At 41.5% G+C, this 18284-nt stretch overlaps 1 protein-coding gene across 5 annotated transcripts in view; it reads right to left on the bottom strand.

Annotated features, from left to right (window-relative positions):
- Positions 1-18284, bottom strand: part of EVA1C (eva-1 homolog C) — a 40275-nt gene that overhangs the window by 17918 nt on the left and 4073 nt on the right. For 4 of the 5 annotated variants that reach the window (XM_051640071.1, XM_051640079.1, XM_051640085.1 and 1 more), the window contains exons 2-3: positions 6250-6446; positions 2713-2836 (exon numbers count right to left, since the gene is read on the bottom strand). In XM_051640071.1, coding sequence (XP_051496031.1) covers positions 2713-2836; positions 6250-6446 — 321 coding nt within the window. Of the gene's footprint in view, positions 1-2712; positions 2837-6249; positions 6447-15376; positions 15395-18284 lie in introns of those variants that run through there. The other variant, XM_051640101.1, reaches the window with a different exon arrangement.

Below are 18284 nucleotides of genomic sequence, written 5' to 3'. Positions count from 1 at the left end.
TGAGTGCTGAGAGCCTCTGACCACTCATCAATCATGGGGATGGCTGGCATCACCCAGTGCCACCACACACAGCACCGAGTGAGTACCCAAGAATGGGGGGACACAAAAGCACGGGGATGGGCTGCGTATCCTGAGCCAGACAGCACTCTCAGCTATGTTTGCGTGGCTCCACCAAGGTCAGTGGGTTTCCCTGGGCGTGACTATCCAGCAAAGGCTCATTTGAAGCTTTTGCTGACAAAGCCATGTGAATCAGGAGCCTGAGAAAAATACATGCCCTCCTTTTCTCAGTTGGCACAGGCACACTGGCAGTGCTCTCAGGACAGAGGTGGGGAAGCCAGTGAGATCATCTTCCAGACAGCATGGTTTATCCCTCTTAGAGAACTGGTTAAAATCTGCCATCTGGCCAAGGAGGTCATTTGCTGGTTTAAGCAGCTGCTCTGCTTGCAGCATTTTACAGCTCAAATCTTCCTGCTCTAGGTATGGTGGCAAACCTTTTTAATGCAGATAAGGTCGGGGAGAAGAGTTTATTCTGCTCAGTTTTCTTTTTTTTGTTTTTTTTTTTTTTTTTTTTTTTGTTTTTTTTTTTTTTTTTTTTTTTGTTTTTGTTTTTGTCTTCCAAAAATGTGAAAACAGGAAAAGGAGATTCCTGAGCTGAGCGGGAGAAAAGGGAAACCTTATTGTTACTGTGTAGTATCCCTGTGAGTGGAGTGGAGTGTGGGTGTTGGTGCTAGGGGAACTGGAGAGAAAAAACCTTCTATCTGTTCAATAAAGAAAACATTATTGTTTCATTTAGAATAGAACAGATTTAAAAAAAACAAAAAAAGGTTAATGTTCTTGGCAATAGTCCAGTTTCTTCTATTTCTTCTCATTAGCAGTCAGAAGTGTGAGTCTAAAAAGAGTGATTTTAAAAAATACTCGATGTGCTGCAGATTGTTACTTCCACAGAAGCACCTGCCATACCAAACACCATGAGGATCATGCCAAGATAATGGAGGCTCCAGCCCAGGGCCTGACAGCCTAAAGCTGGGCTCTGTCTCTGTACAGCTGTGCTCCGTGGTTGTGGGAGAGGCTGTGGAAGTACCAGCAACAGAAAAAGATCTGCAAATGGTGTAATACAAGAGTAAGAATAAAACAGAGTTCTCTGCAGAGGCACAGCAATGATATTTCCAAACAGACTAAAAACTAAGGGATTCAGGCAATTGCTTATGTGCTTACTTGAAGGCAAGGAGACTGTAAAATACACTTAAAGTAATACACAAGGTATTTCTTGCATAAGGATGTTTTCCACAGCCAAGCCTAACAATATCAGTATCTTACCTACAAATATATATTTCCAATCATGTAATTTGCACTGGAACTGGACTATATTTCAAGTGTGAAGGCAGCACTTGCTGTTAAATACACTTCTGACCAGCTCTGGTAAAATTCAGACCACAGAGAATATTGTATAAAGTAGCTCAGTTCCAGTGGGGGAAAATTTTAAGCAGCTTACAGAAGTAATGAACAACAACTCAATCCACTTTTGATTAGTAAAAAGAGGTTCTTAATGGCACCGGCACAGCTATGACATTCAAATCCATTTACTATTAATAATGTAGTCATTTTAATATGTAAAAAATATCTTCAAATTATAAAACAGTAAAACAGATCATAAAAATGCTACATTTCAGACCTTTTTCCCCTGCTGTTTGTCCCAGTAAGTATCCCTGTGAGTTCTTGTGTCAGTGCTTTGCCAAAGGTAACATCTGCCTACTCCATTCCCCTATCTCTGCTCTGACTTCAATACCATAAATTGGCCCTTGAGTTTGCTTGCCATCCCTGTTCCCGTTTCACCCATGATGTCTATCTTAATGCTCTGACTAAAGAAAATTTCCTTTGTGCTTTCTCCTTTAGTTGTGGGATGGTATTTCTGAGTTGGCTGGTGAACCTATCCATAAATCATCACTCAACTATTTTCTTTGGGACCAATTTCAGCCACACCGGGGATTAGCTGCCAAAAAAAGCTGAGCCCCTGGGGCTACTGAGGCTTGTTCTCATATGCAATAGCTACAAGAAAAAAAACAATTAAAAAGACCAGTAAACGAAACCTCATGATGATTGTCTTAATCTTCCTTACGCTTTCCTCATGTTTACAAAGTCCATTCTCTTTGAGGCAGGATTTGTCCCTTTACATATCAACGTCTATTACCTGCATAGAATATGGGTGATTCTACAGTGAAATTCTGTAATAGGTAGCCACATGTGTGTTCTCCAGCCATTATTCTATAAATAGGAGGTAGTACCAGAGGATCTTGGAAAGCTTTGGTCCTACCTCCTTAAGTGTTTCTGCACATTTCTTATTATGATATCAACTTCATCATCTGGATCCTTAGCCCAAGCATCTGTTTCTGCTGTTCAGCTCTGTCTTTCTAATAGGACATTATCAGTGCCATCTCTTTAAAAATAATTTCCAAAACATTCTTCCTTTCTATTCTGATGTCTGACATCTGACTCTGCCTTACTACACTGGTCATTAAATTGGCAGTAAGCACACTGAAGGTGTAAGCACAATGGAGAGCTAAGGTAAAGCAAAAAAACCCCACCAGTTCACTATTAATCTAAGAGTCTCAAAACTTCACATGGATCTATGCAAAGCCTTGTGCAGTGGCATTTTAACCAAAACAAACAACAAAACACACACAAAACCACATTTGCCTGATGTGGATTACTTACTAGGTTTGCATTTAAAGGAGACAAGGAGGAATTTAGTGGTCCCTGGACACAGATCAGGTCCAAAAACCCGACTATTGACAAGGAGTTGGCAGGATCTCAGGTTTTGGCATTCATCCAGCACTTTCTAGAACAATGGGCAAAAAAGGAGAGGCTTGAAAACAAGGTATGAAGCTATACAGCAATAAGAACACTTGGTTATACTTTGTTATATACAGGAGATAAATCATTCCTATGCAACTTTTTGGCTATAAAGTATAAGAAACATCTGTATCACTAGATTTAGGCCACATCTCTACTGGACTTTGAGTCACGGCCAAGTTTATGGGAACACATTCACCATCACGATGCTGACAGCAACCTAGGATGTTACCGGTTTGCTCTTGTTTGTCACTGTTCCCTCTGCCCCCAGCCTGTCAGCCAGATCTCCCCATGTGCCACCACAGCCCCAGTGATGCTTGGGACTCTGCAGAGCCAAGAGCAAGTGGGAACACAACCAGCCTCCTGCCTCTTCTCTGATGTGCTTAAGGCACTCACACACTCCTGGTAGCATTTATGGGAGTGCAGCATCCAGGTAAAGCATGGTAACACAGAAGGATGTCTTTTTAACCATTTCACCTCAATCCACTGAAATTTACCAGATCGTGCTCTGTAATACCTTCACTTGAAAGAATTCTGACTAAGGACTCTGTGTGCTTAGTGACACTTAAACACAACCCGAGCTTCAACCCACATATAGGACCTCCTGCTTAAGGGGCACTTATTTCTTGCTTGCAGTTACACACATTATCAGATATTTACTTAACTTGCCACTTGAATTAATTCCAGCCTGCTTGCCTTTTGTTTGGTTTGTTTGTTTGTTTGTTTGTTTTATGCTCTTGTAACAATAAATCTACCCTAGATTTTTTGGTCCAGCAATATATCATGGTTCTTACTGTGCAGTTTCACTGCGACTGGAAAAAAAAGGATAACAAAAAAGTCAGAAATGTTATACGCAAAGGGTTATATGGACCCTCTCCCAGTTCAGGAAAAGGACTCAGTGCTCCTAGTGCTCACATTGCTGTTCCCACCTCATCAGTGGTTTCAGAGCTGTAGCTATAGAAGACACTGCCCAAGATGGGTCTGAGTCCAGTTTTTAACACAGCCACAAGACAAAGCACCTAAAAAAAACCAGTTTAAATGCAGCAATGTACTTATTCCTATCCACTTTCAAAGTTTTCATACACTATTTTTGTTGTGTTGTTGTGCCCAGGGTTCTTGATGTTTAAAATCACAGCAGGCTGTGATAAAGGAGGGCGTTGTCATTGGACACCCCACTCTTAACAGGAGTAACTGTTAGATACCATTCTCTGATGGCTTTAGGTACTTCTGTAAAATCTATGGGATTTTTTGCCATGTTTCTCATCAGAAGGGGTCTCAGTCATATCAAGAGGCCAAATCACAAATTTACCACTGTGATAGCACAAGCTGCCCCCTTGTTTCCAGGCTGAGTTGACAGTAGCTGAATCCCTCCTGTCATCCCTGGAAGCCATCCCTCCCAAGCAGAAATGATACATATTGGCAGCACTGCAGAGATTCCGTAACACTGTTGCCTTTCTGTTCCCATTGGTAGAGGAAGAGGACTCGTGTCCAACTCTTTTTGAGCATTAAGTGCACTCTGAAGAATTTAAAAGGGAAGGAAAAGTACAGCAGACTTAATTTTATCAGTCCATTATTTGACAGGGTTGCAAGTCAAACAAATAATGCTTCCTTAATTGGAATGGTCCTGGAACAGGCTAGTGAAATAGAGCTACATCTTTAGCAAGTGGAGATAGCTGTTCCCTACTGAGTCACCTTCTGTTTGCACCTGAGCTAAATCATCTCCTGTGCATCTGTTTGTATTTTCTCCTACTTGATGCAAACAGCAGTTGCATTTTCTATCTGTTTGTATTTTCTCCTACTTAATGCAAACAACAGTTGCATTTTCTATAGGCATAATGCATAATAATGTGTGAAAACATGCAACCACAAAAGTAAACAGTTATACTCGTAACGAGATAGAATTGGGCTGTAAATATCTCCAGACAGATCTAACTTTGCAGTGATCCTTTTAATTGGAGGTCACTGTAAAAAATGTCTATTGTGCTTCCTCCCAACTGCAGGGTAGCATCAGACCCGGTTATGCAGACTGCAGATGCAGTTCCAAAAAGAAGGGGAGGAGGAATGAGATCACTGCTGCTTTTGCCTAAGACATCAGTTTACAGGATGTGTCTCTTCTCCGTGACACAACTGGAACTCTCCAAGATGCAGAGCATTCCTATCTCTCACATTCGTGACCTCGTCAAAATGCCTTCATGCCTTTGATCAGTAACAGTGCTTGAATTATGATGATAGCTTATACAAGTTATTCTATGCTGCGTTTATTATCTTCAAGGGGAAATAACGGCCCATGGAGACCTCACAAAGACACTCACAAGCCCAAAATAATCATTGGTGTCACTTCACTGTACTCAGCAAAATGACATCAAGGATGCATCTGGCCTGCTGTTTCTGGTGGAGAGCTGTACTTTCACATGGCCCATAGGTCATGTCTGGAATGTCTTTAGAAGTTGCAGTACAGCATGGGCAAGTCGTACTCACAAAACTGCGCTAATATTGTTTCTGGAGAGAGGATATTGCTGCCAAACCACTCGGTACAACTCTTCAACTCACTGGTGGTGGCAAATGACGTTCCCTGTTGTAAAGAAGCAATGTGTCAGCTGCAAGCACAAATGTTGCAGGCTTCATTAAAGCTTCTCTAGAGCATTTACATCAGCTTCACTAATAGAACACGTTGAGATTCCACTAACTAGTAACTTTTGCAGTGATTTACTGAGTGTGGCTTAACAGTGATGAAACAAGCTTTTGACAGCGTAGGTCAAACCTTCTAAGCCTTGTTACAAAACTCTCCACAGCAGAAAGTAATAATTTATGAAGTATAAATAATTTTAAGCTATACGTAAGTGTGTCCAGCAAACAAACCACAGGATATTACTGATAAAAATAATGTATTCATGGAAATGCAGATATCTGCAGAAGTGTTTAGGAGCTGTTGTTTAGCTGTCGTGATGCCTTTTCACTGAGTGAAGATAGGCATGCAACTAGGCAAACACCAATGAGAATGCCACCTTATTCAGGGGGTTTGTAACACAGCTCTGGCAAATGTATACACCCTCTCCTGATGACAAGGAGAGCCTGTGTGATGGATTAATAGTGGTTTGCTCAGTCCTGACCTGCCCTTGATTAGAAGGGAATTGATTATTTTAACGAACTTTGAGAATGGGGTTTCCAAAGCAAGGCTTATAAAAAGAGAAGGCAATCAACAAAGTTTTTACAATCCTATGGTAATACCCTGCTGGCCAGATGAATTCCTTCAGTGGTAATACTTTTCATGGTAAACTGACATAGCCATGATGTCACTTCATTCAATGCTGTGAACACTTGCTATTTTCTCACAGCACAGCTCACTGCACAGAAACCTTCAAAAATATAGTGTGCATTAAGAACCTTTACATGGGATACCTGCAAAGAGGTGGGTGCCACGCAGTTTATGGGTTCTCTCATTCTGGTTTCCTGCTCCCCAGTACCACACATGTGGTAGTCTTGCCCGTAAAATGCTGACTGAACACTTATTGTTGAATGCCGAGGACAGTGCAGACTCAAATGTTCCCCATCGCAGGCATAGGCAGTATGATTTTGCAGAAGTTTGGTTAGGTAACCTGGAAAACATTCAGCTCTGTTACAACTAGTACAGGAAATGACAAGCTCGTTAGATAATAAGAAAACCACAATCAGTCTCTGGAAAGGGCACTGAAGTCAAGGTTACCCGCATGGCCCGCTGCCACACCACATGGCTCTGTGAATGGGTCAACCTTTACATGCTAGTAATGCTCAGGTCTGGAGAACAAGAGGTCGTGTGGCAGTGAGTCAGGACCCTACCAGCACTCCAGCAGCAGCACTGTGTCAGAGATGTCACTTCACAGACAACAAATAGGCTCAGGCCCTTGCCAGTCATGGTTGCTAACAATCCCAGGGCACATTTGCTGAAGTCAGAAGGGCTATTACACTCTCACTTGGTTTTGGGGGCTAGACTCTTGCATTCCAGCTGGCCGAGGCATTCCTTACACCTCAAACTAAACTGACACTTTGGACTTCTGGGCTCCTAGGCAGTTGTGTTTCACACAAGTGATAATAAAAGTGATGCTTTCTGTACCACCAAATCAGATGCTAGGATAAGAGGGAAAACACGGTCCGTAAGTGGTGGACAGGAACTCAGAAGTAAGACACATGGAGTATTTTATTTGCTGAAGCGATTGTTGGTGCTACCAGGAGAGGGAGAGCTACGATCTCTATGCAGCTCTCCACCTGTACCATCTATTCGCATCTTCTAATAAGCAAGTCCATGAGCAGCAGAGCAAGTGACAGCTGCTTTTCCGATTTGCATTTCATTGGGTATTGTCTCTTTACCCAGGACTTTACTTATCACCACAAATAGTTATAAATCTAACCTTCTACTGCCCTCCTGTCTGTTCTGCAGAATACTTTAATGGAAACACACAGGCTGCTACCTTCGACCATTACAAATTACCCATTGCAATGGAAACTACTAGGAGTAATTCAGTTCAAAGGCTTTCCTCATCTATAATTCAAGGCTTTGAGATCTCTGCAACTTCGTCACACTGGACTGAAATCTATCTTGAAGCAGAAAATGTGGGTGAAGAGGAAGAGAAGTGAGGGATAGGAGAGATGAAGGATAGAAAATACCAGTCCACAAATGAAGCAATATCCTTCCTTATCTCTCGTCCATGGAAATTAGACTCAAGCTCACTTTTCTCCCATGGGTTTTATGACAACCCAATATACTACAATCAAAGAAAATCTGTTTTCTAATTCTTCCACTACTAGCCAAACTTTTAATGAATGTGCATACAACAACTATATTTCAATAGTTTCTTTACTCTTACAGATGCATTAAATTCTGTATAATTCTCTCTAAAATCAATTGTCAACTTCTAGAACACCAAGTTCATCACTATTCAGGTAAAAAAAATCCTCAAAAATTCCCAAACCCCAGCATCTTAAGTAACAAGAAAGCAATAAGAGCTTCCACTGATTTATTTGAGAAAAGATTTCTAGAAGTTTTAAAACTGAGACCATGATTACATACGTCTTTTTAAAAATTCAAAAATCGTAATTTTTCCATCTTTGCCTCTTTCCCAAACATGTAATTGGTCTAATTAAAGACAAAAGCTATTATAGTCTCCTCAGAAGCCCTACTTACCCCATTGTGGTGAAGCAATATTAATACTATTAAATATAATGGAAAAAAGTCCAAACCATATTATCTTGCTTTGACAGCAGAATCAGAACTAGAATGACATTTTTTTTGTACCATTAAAACAAAAATTAGTTTTCTCAAAGAAAATATTGGAAAAAAGTTTACTCATGGCTTTTAATTTTCACACTTTTTGTCCTCTTTAAACTTTTAACCAAAGATAAGAAATTTAAAATAATGTTTTAAAAGAGAAATTTAAGTATTCCAAGTAAACAATATGAAAAAAAAAATAATTTGGTTCTCTGGCATCTTTTCCATTTCCAGCTCTGCAACTTGAAGGGAAAATTCAGCTCCCTTAGCAGTTACTGAGTCTGGAGAAAGAAGCCTCTGGTGTTCCTCACCTAGAGCCCAAGAGAAGACAGGAGTCAGCTAGATGCACCTTCCAGTGCAGCAAAGATGTAGGTGAGTCACTCACCTCATTGAACTCAGCCTGAGGACTGGCACTAAAATGAGGATGGAGAGAATTTCATGCCCTGTATTTGCAGTCTAGGTCTCAAGGACACTAACCCAGCAGAAATCTCTATGTCTTCTCACAGGCTAAAAAAAAAAGAAAACAAAAAACCACCCACAAATCCATCCCCTACATTTTCTGTGTAATCGAGATCACAAATAACTGAGCTTTCCTGCCAGAGCCACTCCCCTGACAGCCTGCTCCTGAGAGGTGCTGAGTATTGCCAGGAAAATGGGCCGAATGCCCAATTGCACCTCAGCAACTTTGCTACGGTCCAATACTGTAAAGGGGCCTCCAATGGCATTTACTGCCACTGTCTGCCCTTGACATTGGCATCCCAGCATAAAGGGCCACAGTGTAAAAGAGTATTCAGCCCAACGTGAGTTGTGGGCACTCAACACCTTGCAAGATTTAGCCTGATATTTGCAATCATTTCAGTTCTTCAGGTTTTAAGTTACTTGGAGCCAAGAGTGCCGTATACAAAACAGCCCAGTATTCCCTAAAGAATATCAGCTATGTTGTGATTTGGATGAGTTCCCTGGCATCTTAACTGCCACTTTGATCCTGCAAATTCCTAATCCAGTATCTAAGCACCTTTCTCCAACAATTGCAACTATTCAATCCTTTAAAAAATGCCTTTATAAAAAACTTGCTCTGGTTCTGTATAAGCAATATGGTTCACTTGTAAAAAAAAATAGCCTTAGACTGGTGAAAATAAGACATCGTGTTCTCTGGCCTTTCAAACAGCATTTAAAGTGACTCCGCTGTCATTAAAATCCTACTGTATTTGCACACAATAAAGGACAAATATAGTAATGGAAATAGGCTGAAGCCTAATGTTCTCAGATAAGAGGAGGAGTGACGCACTGGTATCTGAACGGCCTGTCTCACGCGGCAGATTGCGCAGACCCGCACTTTTTGTGACGATACACGCGGGCTACATCGGCACGGGCGGGGCGGTCAGACCTTGGAGAAGAGTGGTGCTGGCTGGGCAGCTCACAGCCTGTGCCAACAATGGATTCCCACTTGCAGTGTCATGATTTCCTCTTGCTGCTTCTCTGAAAAATTCCAGCTTGTTTCCTCTCCTCATGCCAGCCCTCCTCATGTACCGGGGCACTGCCTGCCCTGTGCTCAGCAAGGGAATAAAAGTTTTCTTGGCAGCTGCTGCCTCTCACTTCAGTCCAGGAGCAGTGCTTGTGCAGGAAGGAGCACTTTCCAGTTGCTTTCCCACCTTCCCTGGGCAGCGTGGCCTTGTAGCTACCCTGGTAGAAAGCCTCATCTTCTTGAGACCATCCCTATATTGTTTACCAAATTCTGTACAGAAACACACTTCCCTCAAGGCAGCAAATTCAGTTGAATGACAATGTAAGGTTAGGGGAAAAGTATGTTCTTATCTCTGCAATTAATAACAGCTGTGATTACCAGGGGAGAGGGCATTGTAACAGCTGAATGGGTCTGTCACTCTTTCTGAGGCGTGCTTCCTTTTCTGCATTTCTCTCAACTAGCACAATTAAATCAGGTCATCCAAAATAGACAGTGGGGTCGTGTCACCCTCCAAATTAGGCAGCAGGATTGTGTCACATTCAGGCACCAATCCAGCACATCGCCCGGGCTACAGGCACTTCAGGGCATTATTTGTTGTTCAGAAACTCTTGTTTTGTGTTTGTTTAGTTAATAAATATGTCAGTTGTGAACACCATGAATTTTTTTTTTAATTTGGGGAATTTTTTTAGAATATCTAATACAGGAGATAGAGGCTGTGCTTGGACCACAGCACACTTCTAAGTCCTGGTCCCCTGCTTGCTAGGGAAGTACTTACTAGCTCCTCTGGAAGGCAAGGCACAGGGAGGGCTGGAGCACAACCACGGCTTGTCCCAGCACGGATGGAGTCAGGTCATGGCTGTGTTCATATCTGGACTGAGCAACTGTAAGACTTGTGAATTATGACATTTATTTTCCTGAGCATAAAAGAACCTTCAATAACTGAAGGTTTTAAAACTAATGTTCTTTTCTCTTTGTTTTCAGGGTTGTTAGGTGTTAGGTTGGGTGTGTGTGTGTGTGTGCATGCATGCTTAGCAATAGCAGTCACTTTTTCAAGAGTTACTCTGCAATGAGGATTTCCTCTTTCTTTTTTTCAAAATAATAAATTTGAATCTTCTTTAAAACAATATGAGACTTTGAAGAAAATTTCAGCTATCAAAAGAATTGTCTGAATTAAAAAACTTGGCAATACTGCAGTGTCCCAGGAACATCTCTATGCCTCTGTGTGAAAGCCTCACTAGGAACTTTCCCATTTATCCAAGACAGACATTCATAAGCAATGTATGGGGTGCTCTGCATACAAAATCATCTACAAGATGTTACAGGCTGGCTCAGAAGTTAAGCCTGAATCATATGGCAATAAACAGATCCCATTGATTGGAAGGCCAGAAGGTATCATCCCACCCAACTGTCTGCATAACCCAGACTACTCATTCATTGTAAATTTTTACTGAGACTCAAAACACCAATGCAGAATCCAGGCGTAATCCTTTCTTCCAGAATTAGCCAAATTAGTCACAGCATCCACTCTGTCAACAAAGAACTTCAACTAAAAAAACATAGCACCAGAAAAACACACAAAACACTGAGTCTGAGCAGCTGAACAAAGCTCTAAGCCTTACTGATCACTTCTTGTTGCAATGGACTGATAAACTGTAAGGACCATGACAGACAAAAATAACTGGCCTAAGGCAGTAAAGGTTGTAAATAGATGCCTCTTTGTGTGAAAGAGAGCTTTTAAAATGTTACAAGTTTTATACTCAGCATTATTATTGCTCTGAATAGCAATAGTGGTAGTAACTGTTAGAACCCAACGGGATGAAAATCCAGAATTTTTAATTTATTTATTTATTTTGCTTTTAAAAACACTGAAAACTGGTGACTCAGAAAGCTTCAATTTAAAGAATTATGATTGCCAAAAAGCCTGAAAATGGTCAGCTGAGAGATGTGTTACACCTCCTGCATGTGGCACAAGCCAGTGCAGGGTACTCTAACTTGCTGGATTCATTCTTTCGGGTGGAAGACACTAACACGACTTTAAGGCACTTTTTCAGTTGTCAGCATGAGTCTAAAGAAATTAGTATATTTTGTCCAGCCTCACTGCACTGGCATGAACCTTACCATATGGAAGCATCAAGGAGAAGAGCATTTCAAGCTGCGAGTTGAATGCCTAGCACATATTAAATGCAATCTCAGCGCTGACTGATGTAATGTCTTTTTGGCAAGAGAGCAGCTTTGCAAGGTAATATTTTTAGAGGCTGAAGCTGAGGAGCACACAGACGATGAGGATTCTCAGAATCAGGCCTTTATATTCAGATGTAGTAATATTAGTTCCTGTGCATTGCTCAATCTACCTTAATTAGCACAGCAATTTGCTAGCCCATTTTATAGACATATAAATCCATTTTAGATCAAAATAGATTGGAATAGCACACATATTGTTGTGGGAGTCCCAAAGGGCTTATCCATTCGGTAAATCTACATCAGCTCCCACAGCCTCATGAAGAATTGTGCCAACAAGCATTAAAAATACACAAGCAAGATTGGCAAGTTTGAAGGAAGAGATCTCATGCGGTGATAACAGAATTGTTGATGAACTACTACAAAAACCATTAGAAGCATCACTCTGATATTTATTGATATTTGGGATCTAGCTGAAGTACTTCTCCAGCAATATTTTCTCCGCTGAATGAATTGAAGAGAAATTAACCCCTAACTCTCCTCTCCCTTCCCCTCTGCCATACCCTCCACTGGTCTTTAGGGGCAGCTCTGTCACACACCACGCTGCGGAGGGTTTGTGCATAATCATCATCACTTTCAGAGCTGTGCTCTCTATGGATCTGACAGTGCCTATTTGGCTCCATTCACAGGAGCAGGGCTCTGCCTCCCATAATGCTTGTTAGTCTCTTCCCTCAGTTGTCTGCAGGTTCTTTCTGTGGTAGCTCTTACTTAGAATTAGTAATGGTGACAGCAGGCAAAATGTCATCAAAGATAGACACCATTTCTAAAATTCATAACTCTGTGTTTCTTGCCCCATCATTTTATTCTTGTTCATCCAAGTGCCCTGTAAGCACACCATTCGAGTCATTTTAGCAAGACTCAGTATTGCTGTCTTCTGTCAATGAAAAATACCCTTAGGCAGAAGTACTGTTTATTTTATTTGCTGTTCAGAAACGAGCACAACAGCTTCACTCACCAGATACACAAAAAACACATAATTGCTTAATACATCCTTTCTTGCATAGCCACTAATTCAGCTTAATTTCCCTCCATTGCTTGCTTTTTCCGTGTGTCTTTTTCCACTATTCCTCTCAAGACTCATATTCTTTACCAGTGACTGCTGTCCTACTAACTTGATCCATCTGCTTATACCACAGCACATAGCATGAAAAGCTGGTTTGCCACTCAAGGAAAAGAATTTTTGCATAATCACTGGGGTTTTTTTATAATATCTAAGCCTTTTTAACATGGAGATAGATGCTCACTTTCAAAAATTAGTGGCACTAGTTTCACTGATAAGCTAGTGACCACAGGAAACTTTTCCATTTCCAAATGCCTAGTGTGGTTTCAGAGCACCCAAAGCTGATGCTTTTCTTAGAATCAGAACTTGAGAATTTTCACTTGACCATTTCTAAAGGAGATGAGACTTGTAATATTGTGATATCTGTCCATCTGCCATTCCTTAACAACTTTTAGGCTCAATGCCCAGCTTGAAACCTCAGGAGTACAGGCCTCAAATAAAATTTCCGACAAGTTTCACAAAAACTGAATCCTGAGCTGACAGGTCAAAATAAGAACCATCACTTCCAACTCGGTCCCTTACTAATGCCAAAAGTAAACTGGTTGCTGAAGAGACACTGTACAAATACTGGAGACCTAATCAGACTGCTAATGGAGCAATTTGTTTTCACTGGCCTTAACAGATGAAGGATTAAGCCTTCAGTAAGAAAATGCTTAAGTTAGAATGCTTTTAAATCAAAGCAGGCATCAGTCAGGTTTTCTATTAACTGCTTTATCAACGTGTGTGCTTTTCTAAGGAACTGTCCGGTTTAATTTTTTTCCTCCTAGTCGTACCTCATGGATCATAGCTTGGATCATAACCACCTCATTGAACCTAACTCTCACTGTCTGCTAAATCTGAGGGTCAAATTAAGCAAGAGCTCAGTTCTACTTAAGCCAGCAAAGAGACCCGTGTAACCTCCAGATAATTCACTGTAAAAACACACTCAAACTCTAGAATGGGAACAGAGTTTATTCAGTGAGTAGCAGCACATGCAAGAAGCCAAGCCATGAGCTCTTTTTGGAAATACAGAACCAAGACACCATGAAGAAGGTGTAGACCTCCAAATGGTCTACCAAATGGGCATAATTTCTCCAGGAACCACAAAACCTCTTCATATCCATACCACTCAGCTCAGACTTAACAGTTGTGTGTACTAAATTTTTTCAGAGTGGGAAAATCCATGAATCCTGCACTCGCAGACCAGATGTCTAGCCACACTCTCATAACCCCTCACAGCTGTTCCCTGTTTCCTTCAGATCTACAGTTTCATATTCCCTTGTGTCATCTTCTAGGAGTGATGCTTATTTTTGTTGTAACCCAATGGCTTTCTGAGGGAATCTGACAGATCCCTATGCATTTCCTTCTTCTCACTCACTTTCTCTTTTTAATTCCTTCTTCTCTTCATGTGTTAGGAAGAGGCAATTGACTACTGATCCCCAAAGATTTTGGTCCATAGTAAACTCCAGGCTGCAGTATGTTATACTTCTCTCAGCTATTCCATGAAGTCATAGGTGCAAATACTCGTCCTGGGACTTAATATGGAACTACTACAGTAGAAAAGGAAGATTTTGTCCCTCCTATGCTAAGATGCTGACAAGAGGCACAACTCCCTCTTAAGGGAGACTGTGAGGTTTTTTTCTGCCCTTGCCAAGAAATCCTCCTTTTGAATGGAGACAGAGTAGCCTCCTCTACTGCCATTAACAAGAAGTAACAAGAGAAGGCTCAGCAGGTGGCAACTGCTTCTGGAGACAGAGTGAGTGAATCATTATGTCGAAGAGACAGCAAAGTTATGATCTTCTCAAAGACTGCAAGCAGGAGAACCCCAGGGCCTAGAGGAAAATATTTCTTTGAAAACTTGGATTTATGAACTTGAACCTTCATGCAAACTTGAGAGGAAGGGGCTGTTCACTGCCAGCTGCTCAGAAAACAAAATACATGTTTCATTTTGCAAACAGAACTCTGACTAAAACTCTGCATTTTTTGTATTCCCATTTATATGTGGCACTCAAAAAATCAGATAAGTTAGAGGGAAGGGAATGTGCCTACTGAATCACTAAGTCCATCCTCTGGCAGCTCATAGATCTGCAGAGTTGATGGCTTGTAGTACAGCAAGTCCAAGTCAGACAAACAGCAACAAAAAAACACAAACCCACCCCACCTTATCCTCCAAGCCGGATTATTTTAATTACAACATTTCGTTATGCCCAACTCAATTCTAGCTTGACGAAATGAAAAGTCTGAAATTGCAAAATTATTCTGAAAAATTAATGCTTGTCTTCCAAGTATAAATACAATGAAGAAAAATAAACAGATATTTGTGGGTTGAGACCCTCATCCAGAGCCCAGTGAAATCCCTGGGAATCCTTCCAGTGACCTCCATAGGCTTTCAACTGGGTCTTACATTATGAGTGATGTTTTAAAATTAATTCTAAATTAAGAGCCAAACATCACTGGTATTTAATTTGTTGCCAGAAGCCACACAATAGACCTTTGAAACAAAACTCCTAAAATGCATAGAAATTCAGATGATATGACTCACCAATGCCGAACAAATAAGGCACAACCATGCCTCCTTCTGCTCTTCAGCTCTCTTTAGGACACTATTTTCTCTGTGTTTGGTAATATATAAAAATATTTCAATTTTTAATTGTAGATTATGGTTGGCAGATGACAGAATTCTGATAACTGGTGACTGGTCAGACAGTGCTTTCTCTGTCTGGGGATGCTTCCATCAAAATCTGAGTATTTATTTGGAACAAGTCTGTAACCCTTTTCTCTAATAAAGCTGAGACTGTCTGGAAGCTCTGTCTTACCGGGATGGGTTTCGGCAGCAGATGGACTGCAAAGGGAGAGGGGAGCTAATCCCGGCTATTTATTTTGAATAAAAATAACATACAATGTGTCAGGTGCCAGCAATCTGCACGGTGTGAACAAAGAGAGCTCCTGCCCCAAAGCTGTAGGAATCTGCAAGACAGACTCAAACATGTTGATCTCCCAGCAGTGAAGCTCAGGAAGTCAGGTTTCCTACAGGTTTGTGTGTCATACCTGAGTTTCCCAACATCTGCTGTAGAGGTAGGAACGTCATGCTACACTTTAACTCATTTTGGGGGAGCTTCTGGAGCAGCATCCTTCCTTTGGGATGCTAGTAGGGCCTAGCTGCTTATGCTCACAAAATGTGTAGGGACTTAACAGGACCAAAGCTTTTAAATCTCTAACAAGGATAATTAAATCTGATTAGTGGATTTAACAAAAAAGATTAGGTAAAATGCACATATAAAATGGGATTTCATAAGCTACTCTTCCTCAGGAAAGTAGCGAGAACTGCAAAGACAGGCCTGAAACAAACCCCTGGATCTCAGCACCACGATCTAAACTAAAATCTTGCTTCTGACACACACCTCTTTGTTCCACAGAACAAATGCCAGATCCAAACCCACTCCACTTTGAGACACTTTAAACCAAACTTTAACCCCCATATTACTGAAATGAAACATGTTTCTAAAATGAAGTGTTTTTCTTTAAACAAAACAAACAAGATTTGCCTTTGACATTTACAAGGCAGTGTCAAGAAAATGCATCATTGACATCACTCCTTTTAGCACCTCTTTAAATATCCTGGTGGAAGGACAAGCTCCATTTGCCACAGTGAGTCAACAGAACCAACTCAAGAAAATGTATACAGGTTTTTATCTGACCAACATAAAAACAACAAAAAAACCCTCTGCATCATTGTGGTTGGTCGTGATTGATCTTGCCACATTATTACAAACAAAGCATTTTAAAGCATTGTTTGCTTTCCTTTTGCCTGGGGGAATCTGGGATGGGTGAATGCCACAGAACTTAATGAAAACTTTTAATGCAGAAAGGCCACAGGATCAGATTATATTTCTTGGGTGAACTCGTTTGCTTTTTCATTAGACCCATTTGTTTTCTATTATTGGATCAGAAGACGATGTCTATGGAGTTAAAGCAATGCCCTGTTCTGTCTGAACTGTTCCGGAAAAAGAAAGAAAAGTTGACACCAGCAGACAAAGATTAAAAGGTTCTACCTAGGCAGCAGGCTATTTTTTTCTGTTCACATCCAGAAAGCCATTCTTCAGCCCAGTTATGCAATCACACAGTTACTACATTTTTGATCTTCGGTTACAGCCACGTTTCTTGAAAGCTGCCTAGAAAACCTGGCTGGGACGAAGGTAAAGAAAGGGAGATTGACTGATGAAGTTAAGTAAAGGAGGTGAGTTCAAGCTTAAAGCCTAAGATCAAAGAAGCATGGAAAAAAAAAAAAAGAAAAGGAAGTGAAACAAAGGATGCAAAACACCCACAAGTAAATATTAAAAAAAAAAAAAGTGGATGAATGTCCTCAGTGTTTCTTGTGAGAAGGAATTTGTTTCCACAAGAATAAGAGGACAGTTAACTTTGGCCACAGACATGGAAAAGGTAGGAGAAGGAGCAGGGCTAGGACAGAGAGGCAAGGGGAGAGCCCAGCACTTTATCCAATGCCAGCAAGGCATCCCCCATGGCAGGGGGATGAGACAAGGGAGCATGCTCCTGAGCAGCTGCCACCATTCCCAGTAAACCAACCCTTCCTCAGCAGCAGTGGTAGCAGTGGGCTTTCTAAAGCACCGATAAGTTTGCTGGTCTTGCCAGCTCCTTATTTTGCCTGTTCTGGAAATCAGTCCTTGAACACAGAGAATCTATGAGGAAACAGCTGCCATGTGGCCTTGATTTCTTGAAAAATGTGTCCCTACACTTCTGACAGTCTCCTGGGAGCCCAGAGGATTTAGGATTTTGGCTCCCAGAGACTGGAGAATTAGCAAAATTCACAGCAGAATTCAGTCTCCTGGACTGGGACCTGATTTGAAATGTGAAAGCTGCAAGTACTCAGTGAGAAAAACAATACAAGGACAGAACTTTGTCAGGTAGGAACGGAACTGTGGGCATGAATAAATATACTGGTGTAAAGGTATTTTAGATGTTTTTTGAGGAGTAGGCACGAGGGAAAGAAAATTCTCTAGCTTTAGGATCAAGCCAATATGCAGGAAGATCTAAGAAAGCACTCCTTAGGTCAGAATGCAGTCCTGAGGAAAGGGACTTGGGGGTGGTAGGAGAAGCTGAACATGAGCTGCCAGTGTGTGCTGAGAGCCAACTGCATCCTGGGCTGCATCAAAAGCAGTGTGGCCAGCAGGGCCAGGGAGGTGATTCTGCCCCTCTGCTCTGCTCCTGTGAGGCTGCACCTGGAGCACTGTGTTCAGCTCTGGAGCCCTCAGCACAGGAAAGACATGGAGCTGTTGGAGAGGGTCCAGAGAAGGGCCACCAAGATGATCAAAGGCCTGGAGCACCTCTGCTATGAAGACAGGCTGAGGGAGTTGGGGTTGTTCAGCCTGGAGAAGAGAAGGCTCCTGGGAGACCTCATAGGGGCCTTCCAGTACCTGAAGGGGCTACAGGAA

The sequence above is a fragment of the Apus apus genome, chromosome 1 (assembly GCF_020740795.1).
Source record: "Apus apus isolate bApuApu2 chromosome 1, bApuApu2.pri.cur, whole genome shotgun sequence".
In the NCBI taxonomy this organism is placed as follows: domain Eukaryota; kingdom Metazoa; phylum Chordata; class Aves; order Apodiformes; family Apodidae; genus Apus; species Apus apus.
The sequence above is the reverse complement of the archived record's forward strand: the minus strand, read 5'-3'. Positions and strand labels throughout refer to the sequence as shown.